The sequence below is a fragment of the Lutjanus erythropterus genome, chromosome 10 (assembly GCF_056507025.1).
Source record: "Lutjanus erythropterus isolate fLutEry1 chromosome 10, fLutEry1.hap2, whole genome shotgun sequence".
Lineage (NCBI taxonomy): Eukaryota > Metazoa > Chordata > Actinopteri > Lutjaniformes > Lutjanidae > Lutjanus > Lutjanus erythropterus.
In genome coordinates this window covers 29,764,951-29,784,329 of record NC_139326.1, presented here as the reverse complement: position 1 = coordinate 29,784,329, position 19,379 = coordinate 29,764,951, and the positions used below count along the sequence as shown (strand labels likewise).

At 38.4% G+C, this 19,379-nt stretch overlaps 1 protein-coding gene across 2 annotated transcripts in view; it reads right to left on the bottom strand.

The window, feature by feature from the left end:
- iqgap2 (IQ motif containing GTPase activating protein 2) overlaps positions 1-19,379 on the bottom strand; it is a 47,205-nt gene that overhangs the window by 20,102 nt on the left and 7,724 nt on the right. For both annotated transcript variants that reach the window (XM_084728996.1, XM_084728997.1), the window contains exons 3-13: positions 11,098-11,254; positions 10,147-10,224; positions 8,218-8,294; positions 4,989-5,056; positions 3,239-3,352; positions 2,955-3,133; positions 2,162-2,249; positions 1,397-1,560; positions 735-822; positions 319-482; positions 13-173 (exon numbers count right to left, since the gene is read on the bottom strand). In XM_084728996.1, coding sequence (XP_084585122.1) covers positions 13-173; positions 319-482; positions 735-822; positions 1,397-1,560; positions 2,162-2,249; positions 2,955-3,133; positions 3,239-3,352; positions 4,989-5,056; positions 8,218-8,294; positions 10,147-10,224; positions 11,098-11,254 — 1,338 coding nt within the window. The remainder of the gene's footprint in view (positions 1-12; positions 174-318; positions 483-734; positions 823-1,396; positions 1,561-2,161; positions 2,250-2,954; positions 3,134-3,238; positions 3,353-4,988; positions 5,057-8,217; positions 8,295-10,146; positions 10,225-11,097; positions 11,255-19,379) is intronic.

Below are 19,379 nucleotides of genomic sequence, written 5' to 3'. Positions count from 1 at the left end.
TGTCCATCTTACCTGTTAAGGTTGTCTTGGTCCATATTGGTGAAACCCAGAGGAGAGTCTGTCAGTTGCTCGATCACAGCCTGGGGGTCTTTGGTGTCCAGCACCTCATTCAGCACAGCTACAGCTGACAGCATCTCCACAGCTACGCTCAGCTCCTCGTGGCTCAAGCCAGACTAATAAACATAAAGGTCTGAGTCAAAAGCATGAAGTGACATTTACTGCATTACATGTCTAGCACTGACATCCCCTGTAAGCACTTCTGTATCAACATATGGGTCCACATGTCAAAGAGAAAAAATTACAAACATGGTGTCTCACCCGCCCCCCTTGTAACTGCAAACTGAAAAGCTCGGCCTGATAGAGATTGGCAGCAGTTTGGTAGACGATCGGCAGTTGTGCCTCAGGGTTCATCAGCTCCTCCACTGTCTCCGCTGCATTGCCAAGACGAATTGCTTTATTGACTGCTGTAACTGCCTCGAGCTCTGGTCAAGAAAATTATCACAAATTCAAAGTTAAAGCGAAGTCAGACAATCCAACCATAATATTGCATGGGCATTTCAGTATTAAATTGAATTTCTTAATTGCCTTACAATTGCTTAACATGCTAACATGCCTTTTGAAAGGCATATTGAAAATTTATTACGATCTGTAGGTAAATAGTAAATACTAGAGATCTTCAACTGAGCAGTAATTACTGTAGAAAATATCTATGGATAGTAACAAAAGACGCTTACTTCGTTTCTCTGCCTCAGCGAAGTCATTACAAGAGCTGACAACTCTCTGAATCTCCTCTTTGTCCACCAACACAGCTCTCCCTCCTTCCTGCAGCACAAACATTATCGTACATTAGATAGATCACATGGTTATTAGCATGTTTTAGTGCAGTGCCACGGAGACCAAAGTGCCTGCTGGTGTCCATTCCTACTGAGGTTTCAGTGACTGATTACTTTTTTATTCTGAAGGCTTTTAATAGCAGCAACAACATCAACATCAGCATCTATGCTACATCAGTCCAGCCAATGAACTGCAGTGTGCTCGGGGCAGCGTGCAAAAATGGAAGTGGCTCTGCTCTGTCAGATGGACAGAGTACAAAGGACATCAAAGACAACACTGCAAATGTGTTTCTCTAGAAATGTGCAGGAAATGTTTCCACTCCACACACTTCTTTTAACATTTCCCTGTAAGTGAATTCATAACACCTGTGGTTTGTCAGTTAGAAACAGTCATTTTCAACTATGGCCCATAGGACCCCTGAGTACTGCTTTTTTCATTGCAGCCATCTAAAACATTCTTATTTACTGGGTTTATATTGTGTTAACTAACTGATTGGAAAAAAAACAGAGGTGCTCTGGCTGAGTTGTGTACAAGTGAGCAAACTCACTCTGACTCAGTATACCTTGGATTTATGTTGGCAGTAGGTGGTAAAATGTTCCAGGTACCAGGGAACATTTGATTCCTGAACACCCAGCAGGGCCAGAGCTCCAAGTCTAAGCGCAGCCAACAAAGCAGCCTGGTCCTGGTTCGACACAGCTTCATTCACCTGCCTCACTGCTGTCTGGACTAGAGACAAAACAAAGACACATATCATTTAGGAATAATAAACTTCTTTCTCTTGTCTTTTGAAGTACTGAAATTAGGCTTTTCATGGTAATTGCTTTTCGACTTATGCAATACATGTATGTATATATATATACATATATATATATATGAGCTCAAAAATTTTTGCCTGTTGTGTTTACATGCATGTTTAAGAATGCAAACATTGTAGCCAACATGTTGTCAGAATAAACAGCAGGTTTTTCCTACCATACCATTACCTCCTTCTTAATAATTAAAAGCTCATTGCCTTTTGAAAGGTGTACTTGTATTATTATGCTATTATATTATTATATTATAAAATGGTCTTAAAAATGACAATATTGTTTATCACAATTATTACAGCAACATTATCTTCCAAGAAAAGCAGTTTTCATGACAGGCCTAATTGAAACAAACTTTTAAAAAATGTATGGATTTTTTTTTGTTTTTTTTTACTGCACATTCTCTACTGTATATTCAGAGTTCACAGATGCCCTGTGGTCATATGCATCAACACTGTACAAGGGCTTTTTTTCCATGCAATAACGTGGCATTCATGGAACTTCACAGAGAAAATCCTTACTGTTAACAAAGTCAATGCAGCCCTGGATCTCCTGCTGAGTCAGCAGTTCCTCATAAACATCTCTTTCTTCAGCAGCAATTGAGGAGCGCTAAATGAGGGAGACAAAAATATATATATATGTCTGATATTAATTTCATACAGCACACTTATTTTGGATCTGGTCACATTATTTTTTTTCCCCATTCATACAGATGTGCATATTTTACATATCACATTTCAGCCATGAAGTGGAAATGAATGGCTCCTGTTTGCACAGTATTTGTGAAGAGAATGGGAGGCGAGATGCCGGATGGTGCGGAGGGTTTGTGTTTGGTGAAGTACAGCTGACACTGCAGCCGCCGGAATGTGCTGGCAAGGCCTGTGGAGTGAGCCAGTGCAGGAAAGCCCTGTCAGACCTCAGTGTCAATGTCTCTTCAGTTCATTAGAATTGTGTCACTACCAGACACTGAAGTCAGAAATATTAATTCAGAGCAATAGTCAAGTTTTTATTTCTGCATCACCCAAATTTGGTCTCAATTTTTTGGCATTGGATATAGCAGTTTCATTAAATGTTTCTTTTGTTTAAATAACATTCATGCAATTGAATATCCGACTGAACTAAAAAAAAGCGGAAGAGATTGATGAGCAAGAAAGAAGCAAAACAAACTCTGCTACACAGTCACACAGAGGCTAATCAAACCTTCTATACAGGGGAAGCAAGTAATAAGACATAATTTGTCTAAGACATAATTAGACAAATTAAAAATGACACAGAAAGATAAGAAGTGACTGAAGTGTTTGTGAGGCTTCTCACCTTCCCCGAGGACTGACTCTGCTTCCGAGCCTTGGCCTGACTCAGTGTGTCTTGGTAGTCTTGGGCCAGGGCTTCCTGGGTGTTCCTCAGCATTGCGTTTGGATTATTCAGAGCTGCCATCGTCACAGACACTTGACCTCTGTCAACCGCCTCATTGATGGCAATCACAGCAGCATGCACTGCACAACAAAGTGTGTGCAAGCATTTTAGTGTTGGGTGAAAATGTTTTAGAGTTACTGTTGAAAACATCAGTAAAGAATTAGCTTAAAGTTTAGAGAACTTACAGGCAGCTTCATCCACTGAAAGCTCGTTGGCCAGGATTCCTCCAATCTTACTAAAAGCTGGCATCTGAATGCCATACTTCTCCAGCTCACTCCTCATGTTACTGATCTCCTCCTCTGGAAAAACAGATATATGTATCAACTGCAGTTATAGAGTATATATAATAATAAAGAGTAAAAAAATACTCCATGAAATGCTATTTCCATTTCCTTTTACAGTTTATCTGTTGCTTTGCAAAATCATCAAATGAAAATTATGATTCTCAATGCTATTTTTGTCATTTTCTCACAACAGAATATACAGTTGTTGCTTTCAAACAGAAGTCAAAAGTGTAAATACAATATTTGCAACAATATGCATCGAGTTAGCCTCCGATCAAAATAGATGTAACTTCGTTCTAGTGATCTGTCTCAGATGTGTTCAGGCTCAACATGCTCAGTGTGTACATCCTAACATGCAAAATATTTAAGCCAACTATCAGAGCCTTTCAAACATAAATGTTAAATAAATGTTATAATAATTATAATAAATATTTCACAGCTTTTAGTTAACTGGTGGTGTTGAAAAGAGAACTGATAACAGTTGATTCTTAAAATTTGAGTAGTAACATGTTCACACTCAGATTTGGGTCCTCCAGCACCATGTACTATGTGCACTGTAAAGGCAAACATCTGATAAAGTTGTTTAATCAGTTGGCTGTACAGTTTCCTCTGTCATACTGACAGTTTTTCAGATATTTGACTATCTTGACTTAATCAATGATAACAAGATATTTCATTTTGGTGGCATTGATCAACTTGTTAGTTAAGTTATTTACTTTTGACATGAGTTAATGAGTGATAGATTGCATTTAGTCTTCTGAGAACTCGTCTGTCATTCAGAAAATGGTTTTGTGGAGTTTTCTTTGTAAACAAGCAGCATTAAGTTCACATTAACTGTTAGTCACCAAAACACACTGTGTGCACTGAATCACTGAGGTCTAACAAACCTGTTGAATACCCTTTCTGTTGTATTCCCTTTCTCATAGACTGAACAAAGCCCATTTTTAAATCCAGCATTGTTTTATATCTCTGTTTATTTGCTAGCAGTCTTCTTCCTGTCTTTGCTGGCACGTTGCAGCAGATCTTGGTGTGTTATCCCCACCGGCTGATCACTTAAATAATGAGACACCACTGGTAGGAGTATGTATCTCCTGAATATCGGTTTTAAACAGCTGACAAAAACTGGGAAAAATTGGTAAAAAAAAAAAAATAAAACTGCTCTGAAGTGATGGAAAAAGCAATGCAAGTAAAACCTGAGACTACTAATGTCAATCCAATGTCAACACATTTGAAGCTTTGTGTGTCCTCGTCGGTATCGTCTGAAAGGCTGCAGGGGATGTTTTGATGAAGTGCAATGTTGGATAATTCAAACATCTAAATTATAGATGTTTTAATAAATCCTCATAAAAACTTCACATGGTCGACAGCACACAATAACATTCTGTCAGGTTTTTCAATTAAATCCCAACATAAATAAAATTACCACCCACACAAAGAGAATTCTCAGTAAATGAACACATGCACAACTATGTGTGTTCACATCTGTATTTTAATAACCCCCGAGGCAACATCTATCCTTCATTTTAAAAGCAAATACTAATAACTTGTCTGTTTTGTCTCTTGTTTAAAAAGGTGCATGTACACATACTGTATGTTAAAGAGCTTTTGTGCTTTTGTGATGTAGTTCAGTTTTAGGAGACACTGGTTTTACCTGTGAAGTCCACTTTCCCCAGGAGGTCCTGGATCTGTGGCGCAATGCCCAGTTTGTACAAATACAGGCTGAAATAAACCACAAGGGATGGAGGTTTTACACATTGAAATAAGGAAGCGCTAAGAAGCTTTAAAGGCATAACATGCAACATTTCCTTGAAAAAATATCACAAGAAATTCAACAATACAAAGAAAATACAGTGATGTCTCTGTGTCTTTCCTCTGCTAAGACCTGCAGAAATAGTTCAGCTGTATTTACACAAAATCCAGAGTTCTGTAGAATTGCAGGCCTGTTTATTTGTGCCTTGCAACATCACTGCCACTTAACAATCAGAAAATAACATTTTATTCCTCTGGTTCATTGCTTTTTCTCCCCAATGCTGCTGGCTCTCAGAATTCACACTAATGTCTCTCCCTCTTGTTTGCAGAGCTGGGGAAGAGGGGCAATATTTGAATGGTGTTTTTACAAATAATGTTGCAGATTCTACTTTTAAACATTCTGTTATTAAACTGTCTGATATCATGGACCTGAAACTCTTCAATCAAACTTTATTTAACTTTATTTATTTACACAAGTCACATCAAATGTGGCTGTGCTTAACATAAAAAGAGCTAAAAGAGTATATGTTTAAATAAAAACATTTGAACAAATAAAACATTTAAAGAGAAAAAAAAAAACACATAAAAATAGAAAATAAAATTAACCAGAAAATGCAAGTAAGAATTGACCACACTTGATAAAATAAGGTCAAAAGGTGTGTTTTAAGCTTTTACTAAGTCTTGTTTAAGTCTTAAAGTCATATTTTGGTAATTTCTCCTCATGACCGATTCCACCTGTATGTCACACTTACACCACAGGGGGGCAGTGTTGGCTCACATCACAACTAGCCCTACTAGTAGCCAGCAGGCCCAGGCCACTACTGAACACTGGATTCAACAAGCAGGTGGCTGGAAACTTCATAAAACTTTCATCTTCCCGCAGGTACCTGATAAGTGGCAATGAATTATAGATATTTAAGGCGGTTCTGGCACCAGCACAGCTTTGAATGGAGCAGCTGTAGTAGCTGGTGATTCTGGCCTTTGGTCACAGTATGTGTGTACACATGAAATGCCCTCTGTCCTTGGGACACAGGGGTCTTTGGACAACTATCTAATTTCTGCTTACACAAAGGGTAATGTTTTAACATGCAGGCAGCTGTATCAGATGAGATACAAACACAATAACAGCTGACTGGGGTTAATGAAGATGGCCGATTATAAGCCACAAGGGTAACAGACAATCAGCTGACTGGCTTGGAGCTACTAGTTCCCTCCAGACTGTGGATCCGGTCTTGTTTATTTCCATGGTTTCCTCCTCCTTGAACACAACAAATAAAGCCCTACATCTCCACCACTTGGTGATCAGAGTTTTAAAATTTACTTCTAAGTTACATTCTTCCCCTTCTTCATTGTGCTCCATTTCAGCTTTCCACCACACTGAACATGCAGGAGCATCTGCTGCTTCGCCTCCATGTCTGCATGTGTTTGTACCCGGGGAAGCAGAGTATTCACTGGGTCCTTGTGGGACTGAAGCTGGACATGCAGGAAGGAAGAGCACGTGTGTGCATACAAGGGGAAGGAAACCAATTCTCTCAGGGCCTGACCGTAACACTACAACAGAGAAAACAATCCCAGCAGCTCACACCACTCCCTGGAATCTGTGCTTGGCTGCCTGGATGGGTCAGATAGATAAAATTGGCACTTTAGTTAATTCTAAACTGGAAATGCCAAAAGCCACCCATGTCATAGTTACACCTCTAACTCTTCTTTTAAAATATTTCAACATTTTTTACAAACCTGAAACCACGATGACAAAGAATGTACCCTGTGTGGTGAGACTAAGTAAAGTGTTGAACACTCCCAGAAAGCCCCTGCTTACATGCTCCACAGAGGTTTGTATAAGCAGACTGCATAGAGTGATTATGTTAATCAGAAGTGCTCCAAAGAAACAGAATCTAAGAAAACTGTTCCAAGTCACTGAATTGCTAGTTAACACATGATTAAAATTCAAGGAAATGATAGCTTGTGAACTATAATACTGCCACAATAGCTGTCTATAGCTAAATATAGAAATACCTGTCTATTGGGGCTGGGACGATACACTTATCACCTGACTCCATACTATGACAATACTTGGGTACCTATTCAATATGTTCTGCTAAATATTGTGAATCTACAAGTATTGCAATTTGATATGACAATTTATTGCCATTTTTATTTGCCTGTGCGACACTATTTCCAAAAACACGGCACATCACGTCAGAGTTTTATTTCAGCAGTATCATTTCTATACTGCATATAAAAACAGTAAATAAACTACTTGAAGTGAACTTAAATAAACAGAACAAGATGTAAAAAAATCAATTCATTTTTTTCTCCCACCCCTACTGTTTATAGCTAAATGCATGGTGCTGTACAACATAGCCCTGACCTATTTTAGACACATCATAAAAAGGTCTGTGTGTGACAAGAGAGGTACTCTCTGTGTCTTACCTAAGTAGACCTAACGTTTTCCAGTTCCTGTTTCATATCACTAACAAAGTACCATTTCTGTTCTTGACAAATAAATTACAGTTTGAACTTAATGGGCACAAAAAGAGGCCCTGCCTGTACCTCACAGAGTAATTAAGAAATGCTGGTGTAAGCAGTCTCATACATTTGTTATCAAACCATATGAGCTGTTCTTTGTTTCTGTAACTTGAATACACTGCTGTGTGGATGGCAAAATAACCACTACAAGTCAAAGTCAGTGACATCATCTACCATAACCATTGAGTGAAAGGAAATGAGACTAAATTAGACAGTGAGTAATCTGTCAGTGACAAAGACTATAAGCAGACTACTGCTGCACACATGTAAAAGTGAACATTTAAAGACAAATGCAAAACTTGCTAACTCCAATCTGCCTATTAGCTTACAGTTTTATTCTAACAACCAGATAACCAGTGCTTCACTTTCAGGTCATCCATGGCAACAGCAGTTAAGTCCACCGTTTGTTTTTCATTTCTTTCTCAAAAGTGAAATCGCCCTCTACATTCAGGTGTGGCACCTCCAGGAAAAAAAAGCAACTCTGCCACTGAGCAAACAAAAGACCTCAGAGATGAGTGAGCAATTTTGCTGTCAGAAGGGAGAAATGCATGAAGACAGTTAAGTGAAAAATCACTATGTTTCTGGGCTCCTTTTCTTCTTACCTCAGTGCGTGTATGCAGTACACCACCTTGGGCATGTTTTTGCGATCGTACACATCTGTCGTTTCAGGGTAGAATATCTGAAAGCAGAAACCACAACAGATTAGTCACTTATCGGTGTCTTGACACTTTTTATTCTGTTGCAGCCAAATATGACCACAGTATCCATCATAATGTTTCATCACATTTTAACCTGTGGATTCAGGGAGTGGACACAGTAACAGAAACACTGGTAAAATATAATTCAATCCTGGACTGCTGCACTGCAATAAATACCACCTTTGTGAAGGACATAATTTTCAGTACCACAGAGCTGAATCAACACTAGTCACTAGCATCATGAGGGTTACCAGCTTCATAGAGGTAGCATTTATTGCAGTGCTGTTGCACTGAATTGCATTATATTTTACTGGTGTTCATGCTCGTGCTCTGCTCCTTTTATCACTGCTCAAGGTACATATTCCTTTGTCCCTAGTTTCTTTTTCTTTAACAGGCATTTTAAAGATAGAAACTTAATGCCTAAAACTGGGCTAACCTTCACTACATACATCACACACATAATGTATTGAGTTTATGGAGGACAGTTTCCAAAATACTGGGTACGCTCATGGACATCTCAAAAATATTTCACACATAAATGATGATCTCAGCATCATGGTTTTGCTCACAAAATAATAGAACAGAAGTAATAGAAAGAGCTATAGATAAGGTTGAGTGAACTGAATTAGGAAAAAATGCCATTCAGAAAAATAGGCAATTAAATTACTATAAAAAGGGATCCTACATGTTGGTACAGTGATAAGTGGGTATCAATTGTACCACATTTTCATTTCCACGATACACCTCACTGACGCCTTTTGTGTCATCTCATAAAAGATGTAATGAGGTTAATGCCATTCTGCGAGAGACGCCACACCCTCATTACAATTTAATTTGTCAGCATTTACATTCTTACATATACATGAAATGTATGTGTATGAATCACATCGCAGAGATGAAACTACTGATATTTTCCAGAAACATTTGAGGGTACTGCACCTTTTGCAGTTAAAAGTATTTAATGTGCAAAACAGGTTGTCACAGATGCTGTAGCACAGTCCGTATGTGGAGAGAAGTAGTGTTATTCAATGGAAAGTGTTCACCCTTTACTCTCAGCAGCTTTTTACATTAAATGACGAAAGGTTTAATTTAATGCAGTCTTACTGTAGTCATGGGATGGATTCTGCCCAAGGACAGGGTTGAAATTAATTAACTGTTGTAGTGGAGATGATACCCTGTCCTAGTTTGGGATTCTACTGAATGGATGGATTCTTCTTTTTCTTAGTTGTAAGATGGTTTCTACCATCAAATATGAGTCATTAAGTGCCAAACCTGGACAATGAACATATTACAAAACCAGAGCAACTGAGTTCTATAGTTTGTGTTGAAAAACATCACTTGATCAGGATCTCCATGGCAGTTCTTTGTTTGTTTGTTTCCTGGCTAGATGAACCTATGAAACAGCTACTAATGTATACCGTTACCATGGTGAAACAACACTTGCCAGAACAAAACTTCTCACATGAAGCAAAACTTTCGCCCAAGCTTGAAAATAAATCTATATCTAAATCTAAATCTCTCTTGTGTGGATGAGGACTTGTGCATGAACTCATGGCATTTTCTCAGTCCGGCCTGTGTTATGTCTTCCTAAATGGAATCTCAGAGATGCTCAAGTCATATTTTTAACTTAACCAAGACCTTTTACAACCCTTTCACAGCAGTTTAAGTTTCATAAAAGCTTTAATTCGTCTACAAATCGGGTACTTAATGTAACATCTATTTTTTCTTAATGTGTGATGACTGTGTAAGTAGAGTCAAGGGTCTGTATGCTGTACGTGTTTGTAAAATAGGGGACATGTGTCTGTAATACTGATGTCTGTGCGAGGCTCTTACCTTGGGGAGACCCACTGACTCCATGGCTCTGAGCCACTGCACTGTGTTGTCGGTGTGTCTGAAGTGCAGCCCTTTGCTCTGAAGATGAAAACAGGGACACAAACATAAAAATGTAGCCATATAATTATGAGAAATAGTTCAAAACTTTGCCACTTCAACTGAAAAACTGTGATAAAATAATGCTGCACTACAGAAAAGCAAGCTTATCATTAATGGTCTTAAAACTTGACTAACAGCTGAGCTGGTCTGATACCTAAAAACCTCATGCTGACTCCTAAACTTATTACACCAGCTAACAGTCAGATATGTTTTTCATTTGAATTTTATCAAGGAGAAATAAAATTAAGTTCAAAGGTAAGTTAAAAATCCTGCAAAGACATTTTTGGAGTTTACTGTATTAGCTCAACAGCAGCATGTTACAGTGGGACCCTAATACTCGCCTGCCACACTTCCTGTATGAAACTGTTTCAAACTGTCAGGCAGCGACTGAAAGATATGGAAGTTCATCCTGTCTGTTATGATGTATGAAAATGTACTATAATTATGACCCAGGGCTGGGCGACATGGCTTATAAATAATATCTCGATATTTTTAGGCTATGCTGTGATACACAATATATATCTGAATAAACACAAAAAACAAAATACTAACTATATGAGATTTATAAAGAGAGAGATTTGATAAATAATCATCAGTAATGTGGGTATAAAGACTAAGTGCGTAAAGGCAAGCAATAAAATAGCCAGAACAGTCTGGTAAGTTCAGAAAATTACATCACTTTACTGTAATGCAGCCTGGAAAAGAGAACATTTGTGCCATATAAAGATGTAACAATATCCAAAATCTAAGATGATATGTAGTGTCATATCACAATATTGATATATAATACAGCCCTACTATGACCTGGCCTAAGGACTGAAGGAGTTTGAATACAACCGAATGGAGAAGTACCTTATAGCGGGATTGATCTCTGTCGTAGATCCTTTTCTCAGACACCATTTTTGGGGCAAAAAAGTTGGCAAGTTTGCCAAGATAGACACCATTCCTCAGTCCCTCCTCCAGTTCGGTAGTTGGGGGCAAGTCCTCCTCCAGGCAGGCCTCCATCCACCTGAAAGTACACAAATATCGACTTCAGTGCAGGCAAAGGATTTTCATAAGCATCTCTAAAATGTGAAAGAAAAATGTTGCCACTTTTCATGTGGATGTCCAGTCATTGTTAATGGTAAATATAGTAATTTAATTTATTTTCTCAGTGTGTGCTATATTGACATAGATTTCCTGCTTGCAGAGCTGTGCAACAATGCCTACATGTACCAGGATGCATTGCGTGCAAGCCTCTGACAACTATGTCCATGTTGCCGAATTATTTCTGCCCTAGCCTGTAGCTATTACTTTGTTGGCCAAGACATAGCATTAGGTGACAAAAAATAATCATCTAGCATGTCTCCTGGCTACCCAGAAGGAAAGACTACAAATCCAAGCTGAAAAAGCAACAAAATTCTACAATATGAAATTTGACATGCTTGCTTAGACTTTAATTTGTAATTTATTTAGAAATTTATAATAAATCGCTCAAAACCTTTTATGTGGATGGCCAGTAAGTGTTGACTGGTAAATGTGATCAATTTAGACACTAGATTCCTCAGTGCGTGATATATTGTGATGCCACTTCATACAGAGAGATCAACAGATTTTGCAGCATTATAACTCATCTTTCTCTGTCAATATAGCACACACTGAGTAATCTAGTGATAAGAGCTGCAATTATTAATTGATTAATCAATAATTAATCAATTGTAAAAAATTAATCATCAACTATTCTGATAATCAATCGATGTGAGTAGTTTTTTTAAATAAAAATTACACGTGAATATTTTCTGGTTTCTTTACTCCTCTCTAACAGTAAACTGAATATCTTTGGGCTGTGGGCAAAACAAAACATTTGAGGACATCACCTTGGGCTTTGGGAAACACTGATCAATACTTTCACCATTTTCTGACATTTTACAGACCAAACAACTATTAATCAAATAGTCAACTGATTAATCGACTGTGAAAACAATCGTTAGTTGCACCCTTCTTAAGTTTAAACTGACTACATTTGTCATTCAGCACTGACTGGACATCCACATTAAATGTGCAATCAAACCGACCTCAGTGGAAAACTGCATTTGATGGATCTATTATAAAAATAAAATCGAAGCAAGTATATTTAATTGCTGAGGTGAATATACATAAAGATGAGCTGAAACTATTCTCAACGGTAAGAGCTCAATTCATCTAAGTGGCTGGATTCACAGTTAAATTATCGGGACCATTCAGATTTCGGGCTCAAGTTGGTGACTGACTCTGTAATACAAAACACCATGCTATGGTTACATTCAAAATATAAACACACATCAGCCCGTTCTGTTTATGCTGCTACCTGAGATCTACACAGTGCAGCTCACAGTGCAGTGAAATTTATGAGGTGGCTGGCCAAATGCCTGCATGCAGTCAGCAAGTCAATATTGGCTGTTCTTACACCTGCTGCCCCTCCTGATCTGAGCAAAAACTAAAGACAGCGGATCAGGAACATAAAAGTCAGAATAAAAACAATTTACTTGTTGCCATTAACAGCATTTATAGCACAGTAGGACAGAGCTCTCTCTGAAAAACTGTCTCTGATTGATTTCAGAGTTAGTAAATATACCACCTTTAAATGAATCTCTACGGGCTCAACTCAAATTTAGAGCAACAAAGCAGTCTGTAGGCCAGTGAGAACTGGGCATTGTTACAGGCAGCACCCACACTGAACTCAGCATGCTTTAGGAAGGGGGCTGGAGACAGACTTACTGTCAGTAAACAAGATGTTTAATACTACTTCATTTGGTCTGTAATACCTAAATGGATCACTGTTGAAGGTTTACGAGTTTCACATCTGCAAGACAATCATGTGTTATCATGATGGAAAGTGATTTTTGTCTCTACAAGGGGTGATCACAGAGACATCTGAAATAGGTAGGAACTAAAACCTGAATAGAGCATATTCAGATTATGTCATAATAATGCTGACCTTCTTTCAAACTGATGTAATTTCCCTTTGAAAGGTTCAACAGTGGATTCAGAGCCAGACTATTCCCAGAGTTATTAGGAAAAATCCATTCCAAAGAGCTAGTGAATGATTTGTGACCACGGTGAATCATCATGGTCTCTGAATCTGTTACACATTATCTTACTGCCTGGAAGTGACACCATATTTACTATCGTGGCTACGCCTCAGTTCCAATGGTTCTAACTCTTAAAAAAAAATCATCTTTTGGCTCATAAGCCTACAAATGAATTTATCCTTTGCCAAAGGGAGTGTAACAGTACAATGTACAATGCTCAGTGATTTTCACTATCATCACTCATTCAGAACAACAGCTTGTACCTTACAGTCTGCAAACAATAAAGTATTACCTCCCACATGCATGTGCATGGACACCTTGTTTAGGTTAATTAAAGTTGTGTGGGTGCTCAAAGGATCCAGTCTGCCAAAATATGTGTCAGCACATTAAGGACAACCACAACACACCGTGCACTCTCAACACAAGCCCAGTGGAGCGTGCAAGTCAAGGCACCTTGAGGAATAAAGCCTCCTCGTAACCAAGCATGTCAGGTGACGCTGTAGATTTTGGATGAAGAGCTGAGCCATAGTTCAGTGTGTTATAAAAGGGACAGTAAAGATAGTCGTTGCATATTTACTGAACAAGTGCCTCTAAAACTGATTCCGTGTTTCAGTGTTTTTATTTAAAGTTTAGTATAAATAAAAAGAAAAGAGAATGCAATTATTTGCAAATCCTTAGACCTATATTCCATTGAACACAGTACAAAGACAATATATTTAATGTTTAAACTGATAAAGTCTACTGAGTTTTGTAAATGTACACTCATTTTGAATTTGAAGTCTGAAAAACGTTCCACAAAAGTCCGGACAGGGTCGTGTTTTCCACATTTTATTTTAACAACACTCAGTAAGCATTTAGGAACTGAGGAGCCTAATTGTTTAAGTTTTAAAAGCAACATTTTTTTTTCCATTTCTGCTCGATACACAACTTCAGGTGCTCAACAGTCCGAGGTCTCTATTGTCATGTTTTGTGCTTCATAAGGCACCACACATAACAGGAAGCAAGTCTGGTCTACAGGCAGACCCGTCTTGTACCTGCACTCTTTTACTGCGTCACGCTGTTGCAACACACACAGAACGTGTCTTGGAATTGTCTTGCTGAAAAATCCATTGGCCGGATGGCAGCATATGTTGTTCAAAAACCTGCATGTACCTTTTAACATCAATGGGGCCTTCACAGATGTGACAGTTACCCATGATGCCATGGGCACTAACACAACCCCATACCATCACAGATTCTGGCAGCAATCTGAACAGTCCTTTTCCTCTTTAGCCCAGAGGACAGGACGTCCATGATTTCCTACAGTAATTTGAAATGTGTACTCGTCAGACCAAAACACACTTTTCCACCTTGCAGGCATCAAATTCAGAATGAGTGTATATTTACAAATAACCAGAAAGCTTAACAGTTTCAATAATAAATAGCTTGTCTTTGTACTGTACTCAAATTAATATAGGTTGAAAAGGATTTGCAAATAATTTCACTCTGTTTTATGTTTTGAAGTTTTTCACAGCATCCCAACTTTTTTGGATTTGTGGTTCTATCTTAAATAATAAAGGTGTAAAATTACACTACATGAAATAAACTGCTTTTTTCTGTGGACAACATATTTAATTATATAATTCTGGGTTCTTGGCAAGTGTGAAGGACATTTTTCGTTTTTTCAGATATTTTATGGACCAAATGTTTAATTGATTATTAGGGAAATTAACTTGCAGATTAATTGATGAAGAAAATAATTGTTAGTCTGAATTTAAAAAAAATCACTGTCAAGTAGGCCTGGTATCAAGCAGATGCTGTTGTTATATTAGCATCAGTCAACCCTCAACCCCCACACAACACTGCATGTCTTAAAAAGTCAATTATGATTCGACTGTGAAACTGATACAGACACACAATTACTAGCACGCACATACACACACCATAGCTTAGTGGCTGAGGCCAACCATGGCAAAGCAGTGAGGCAGATCAACATGCTGAATCTTTTAAGTTTCATATCTCCATAAAAGTGACAGATTAATGGGGTGGAGCAGATGCAGATGAAAGTCAAGATTACTGAGAAGAAGAAAAGAAAAGTTGTTGTCTGTTTGGCGGGAACACGGCCAAAGCAACATCCTGCATGGGTAACAGAGCTCTCCTGTGAAATCTCACTTCCTGCACTTAAAACAATGTCAGGAGAACTTGTCTCATGAAGCAGGACAAGCTAGCACTCCTGTTTACAACCCTGCAAAACAGGCCTTCCTGTCTTTGTCCAATCTGCAACTCACCAGGCTAAACCAAACACAGCTTTCTGGACTCTGGGACTTAAATCTGTCTCCCCTCAATGCATTATAAGTAATTTCTGCTTCTTTGCTTGCAGCTAAAGTCTTTCTGTCCTCACACAGGGTGGCTTCTGAAAATTTGCGTCATGTAGCTTAGTCATGCTGGTCATGAGTTTGTGATTCTGCATGTGCCTGTGTCTGTAATGGAATAATTTTAGTACGAGTTTCAATAGGGTGTGTTTAGAAATTAGGATAATATATTTTAATGAAAAAGAAATGCTCCAGATATCCTGGGGTGGACCTGTATCTAAAAAGCTACAAATGTAAACCATCAATTGTTTACTCTCTGGAAAGAGTACAAAGTCTACACACCACTCTGTGTGTGTGTGTGTGTGTGTGTGTGTGTGTGTGTGTGTGTGTGTGTGTGTGTGTGTGTGTGTGTGTGTTCTGTAGGAAGGTGTGTCTATCAACTGAAAACACCAACAGCCGTAAGACTAACTTCTACCAGGTCCAGTTAAGGGAACTTTGAACACACCAAAGCATGCAATCTACAATGTAAACATGACATTTAATATGTCCCATAAACCATCAGCAAATAAGCCAATAAAAATCAATTTTGCATGCACCATCACTATTGACAGACCAATTAATTGGGCCAATTATCTGGCATTTTGAGATAACTGGCATAGGGGTGTGTATCTCACTGACTGAGACGGATTTGATTCATATATCAATACATGTTCAACAATACGATATATCTTAGACATTTTTAAATGGCCAATTCAGTTTGCTACAATTCAGCTCTGTCACTATACGATTTGATATGATGGAATACAAGTGTAAATCTTTACATTTTGATTCAATTGAGGCTACATTTGTAGAGTGCCATTAGTTGCAAAAAGATATCCTGGTAGTTTTACTGAGGAGGAGGAGACATTACAGTGGTGTTAACATCTTATTATGAGTCTAATGTGTAAATGAGATACTGCAGCCTAAATGAGAAACTGAACAAACTTTAAAACTGTTTAAAATATTAGTATTTCTGCACTAAGATGATGTGCTGTTCTGTTCCATATGAAGAGTACTGTGGTTTTGATCAGTGTGGAGGAACAGTGATGCTCAATGTTACCTGCTCTCACAGTGACATAACATCTCTGTGGGTCAGACTCATGACTTACAAACTTATTCCACACTTGTGCGTTATGAAAATTTGGTGGTGGGATGCAGTACAATGTCACTTCTGTCGCTGTTTTCAGCGCAGCCTGTTTTGAGCAAATTAAGAGGAGACACAGGAGAGGGAGGAGGGAGCATCTGAACTGATGCACTCGTATCTTACACATTAAAGTCCAATGCATCGGATGCATGAGTGAATCATTACACCCCTATACTGGCATCATGTCATGCCCACGCTCACAATGCTGTTAAAGAAAAATCTGCACCAATAGAGCAACAGGGTATTTGTAACAGATGGCATACATACACCTCAGTGACTTTCACTTAACAAGGGATCAAAACGTATTGGACTATGTAAATTGAGATCAAATAAAAAAAATAGTTCTAATAGCCTGCATGTTTTTCAAAGAAGAGCTTTTGACATGTAACAGTAGGAAAAGCAGATGTGTAAATAATAACAATAATAATGGCAGAATTTAATGTAGCTGTTTGACTTTCTTTTACTGGTTTTTGGCATGTTGTCACACTGTTTGGGACATAACAGAGCCATCATTAATGTTACTAACAACACCTGTGTGATTCCTATAAATAAAACTCTCTCTCATGAAAAAGGCCTATGATGATTTTGCACATCACGGCGGGATATTAATATTGACTGACCTTTTTCACAGCAGCCATTTTGACATAAAAATAGGGGGTAAACACAGGTGTTCCTTCCATTCATGTCAAACAGAGTCACGGTGATGCTGTTGTTCATTTTGGCTCACTGGACACAACAGTACTTCTCTGGACACTCATTTAACTAAATCAAACAGAACCGTAATTATTATCATTAGTAACACCCGTTATGACCTTACTATTTCATATCGATATGGCTGCCACAAAAAAGGGCTATTACCTTTCAGGCAACATTTTCCAAGGTGTGACCTAGGGATAGTTCGATACCACTTTGTTATGTCTGATATCAATACCATTATAGCAACCTTGAGTTTTTGCTGATACTGTTATCACCTCCAGTGCCTGAATGTACTTTGTTTAGCCTAGCCACCTACAAAATATCATGTTCAATCTGTGAAACCAATATTCTGCTCCCATGTAAGAAGAAATACACAATACTGCAATACTAATTTTTTTCCACACGCTTTTAGCAGCATTTTTGATGGATCAGCACCATTCAAACATTCAAAATGAAATTCAAATAAATTGTATAAATACATGAATTGCACTTGGCTGTTCTGGCTACTGTTGACGTGACACATGCTGCTCATCTGTGACACATCTCTCTATAATGTGGCTCCCAACCTTTTTTCCTTAGAGGCCCCCCAGCTGTATCCAGTGAAAGCTGAGCAACCCCAGGCCGCACACACGGGTACATGAACCGAAAAGGAAAAGTGATTAATTCCAAAGCTTTACTGTCCCAAATAAACACAGATTAAACTGCTCCCATTCTTAGATACACATTTGGTAAATGTGTCTTTTCTAGAACAAGCTTAACATTTTAATTTTAACAACCCAACAAAGTCAGCTTATGCACTTTCATCCTTCACAAAAGAACAATAATGAATCATTATCACAGACTGTGGGAGTTGTCGTGGTCTACAAAGTAGCATACTGTTTTTAATTTCATACAAAGAAATGTATCTGTTTAAGTTTTGTATACAATTTTTTTTAATAAATTGTGATTTTAGCTAATATGTGCAAATCTAATTTGATGACCTCAGGACAGACAAAGTCCTGGGGACTCCCTGTGATTTTCTGCGCCTCCCTGATGAGGGCCCACACCCCAGGTTGAGGACCAATGCTCTATATGGATGGATGGATGGAAGATAGTATTGCATTATACCCAAATCCCCCACGCACCACCACCCCACTCCTCGGACGTGTTACTTTTGTACTTTTAGTGCAGTCATTAGGCTATAAAACACTTTATTTCTGCTACAGGGGGTTTAATTTAAGCTTTTTGCTCACTTACTGAAACACTAAAGAGCATTTCTGGCTACTTCTGAGGCTCTAGAGTTGTGGGTTAATTGAAGAAACACATCTGTGCCAATGTTACCAAAATCACAGGTGGATAATGAAATTATTTCTTCAAAGATCGTGACCCCAGTGTACCAAAAGAGTTGCTTCTACTGTACATGGTTGCCTTGTTTCAGTGATGGCTGACTCCTGACCCCAGTGAGCAGAACCTAATCCCATGCTCTCTGTGTAGGACGGCTTCATTAGGCATCTGTCTTAATCCTAATCTAACTTGACACGTTTCCCAGAAAAGAGATTCCATTGCACAATTGACATGAATATAAAAAAGTCTGAGATGGAATAACAGGAAGCTAGAAAGTGAAAATGTGTGAGGGTGTGTGACTTCAATAATTTTAAGTCATTTTGAGGTCAACCTTGTCAACTGGAGTATTACAAAATCTGTTCCTTAAACCGTTTCAGTGCAGCTCAGCTAGCCTTCCACAAAAGTTTTTTTTAAGCACAGCAAAAACAGAAAAATGTGCCATAATCTGGGCGTGGTCAGATTATAATGGATGAATCCTCGCTTACTCTGGCCTACCTGTCCTGGCAGACCCTTATTATCCTGTGACATAAGCAGATAATGTACGCTATTCAAACAGTGTTTACTGAGTCAAAGTGCAAGCTTAGTTGTCAA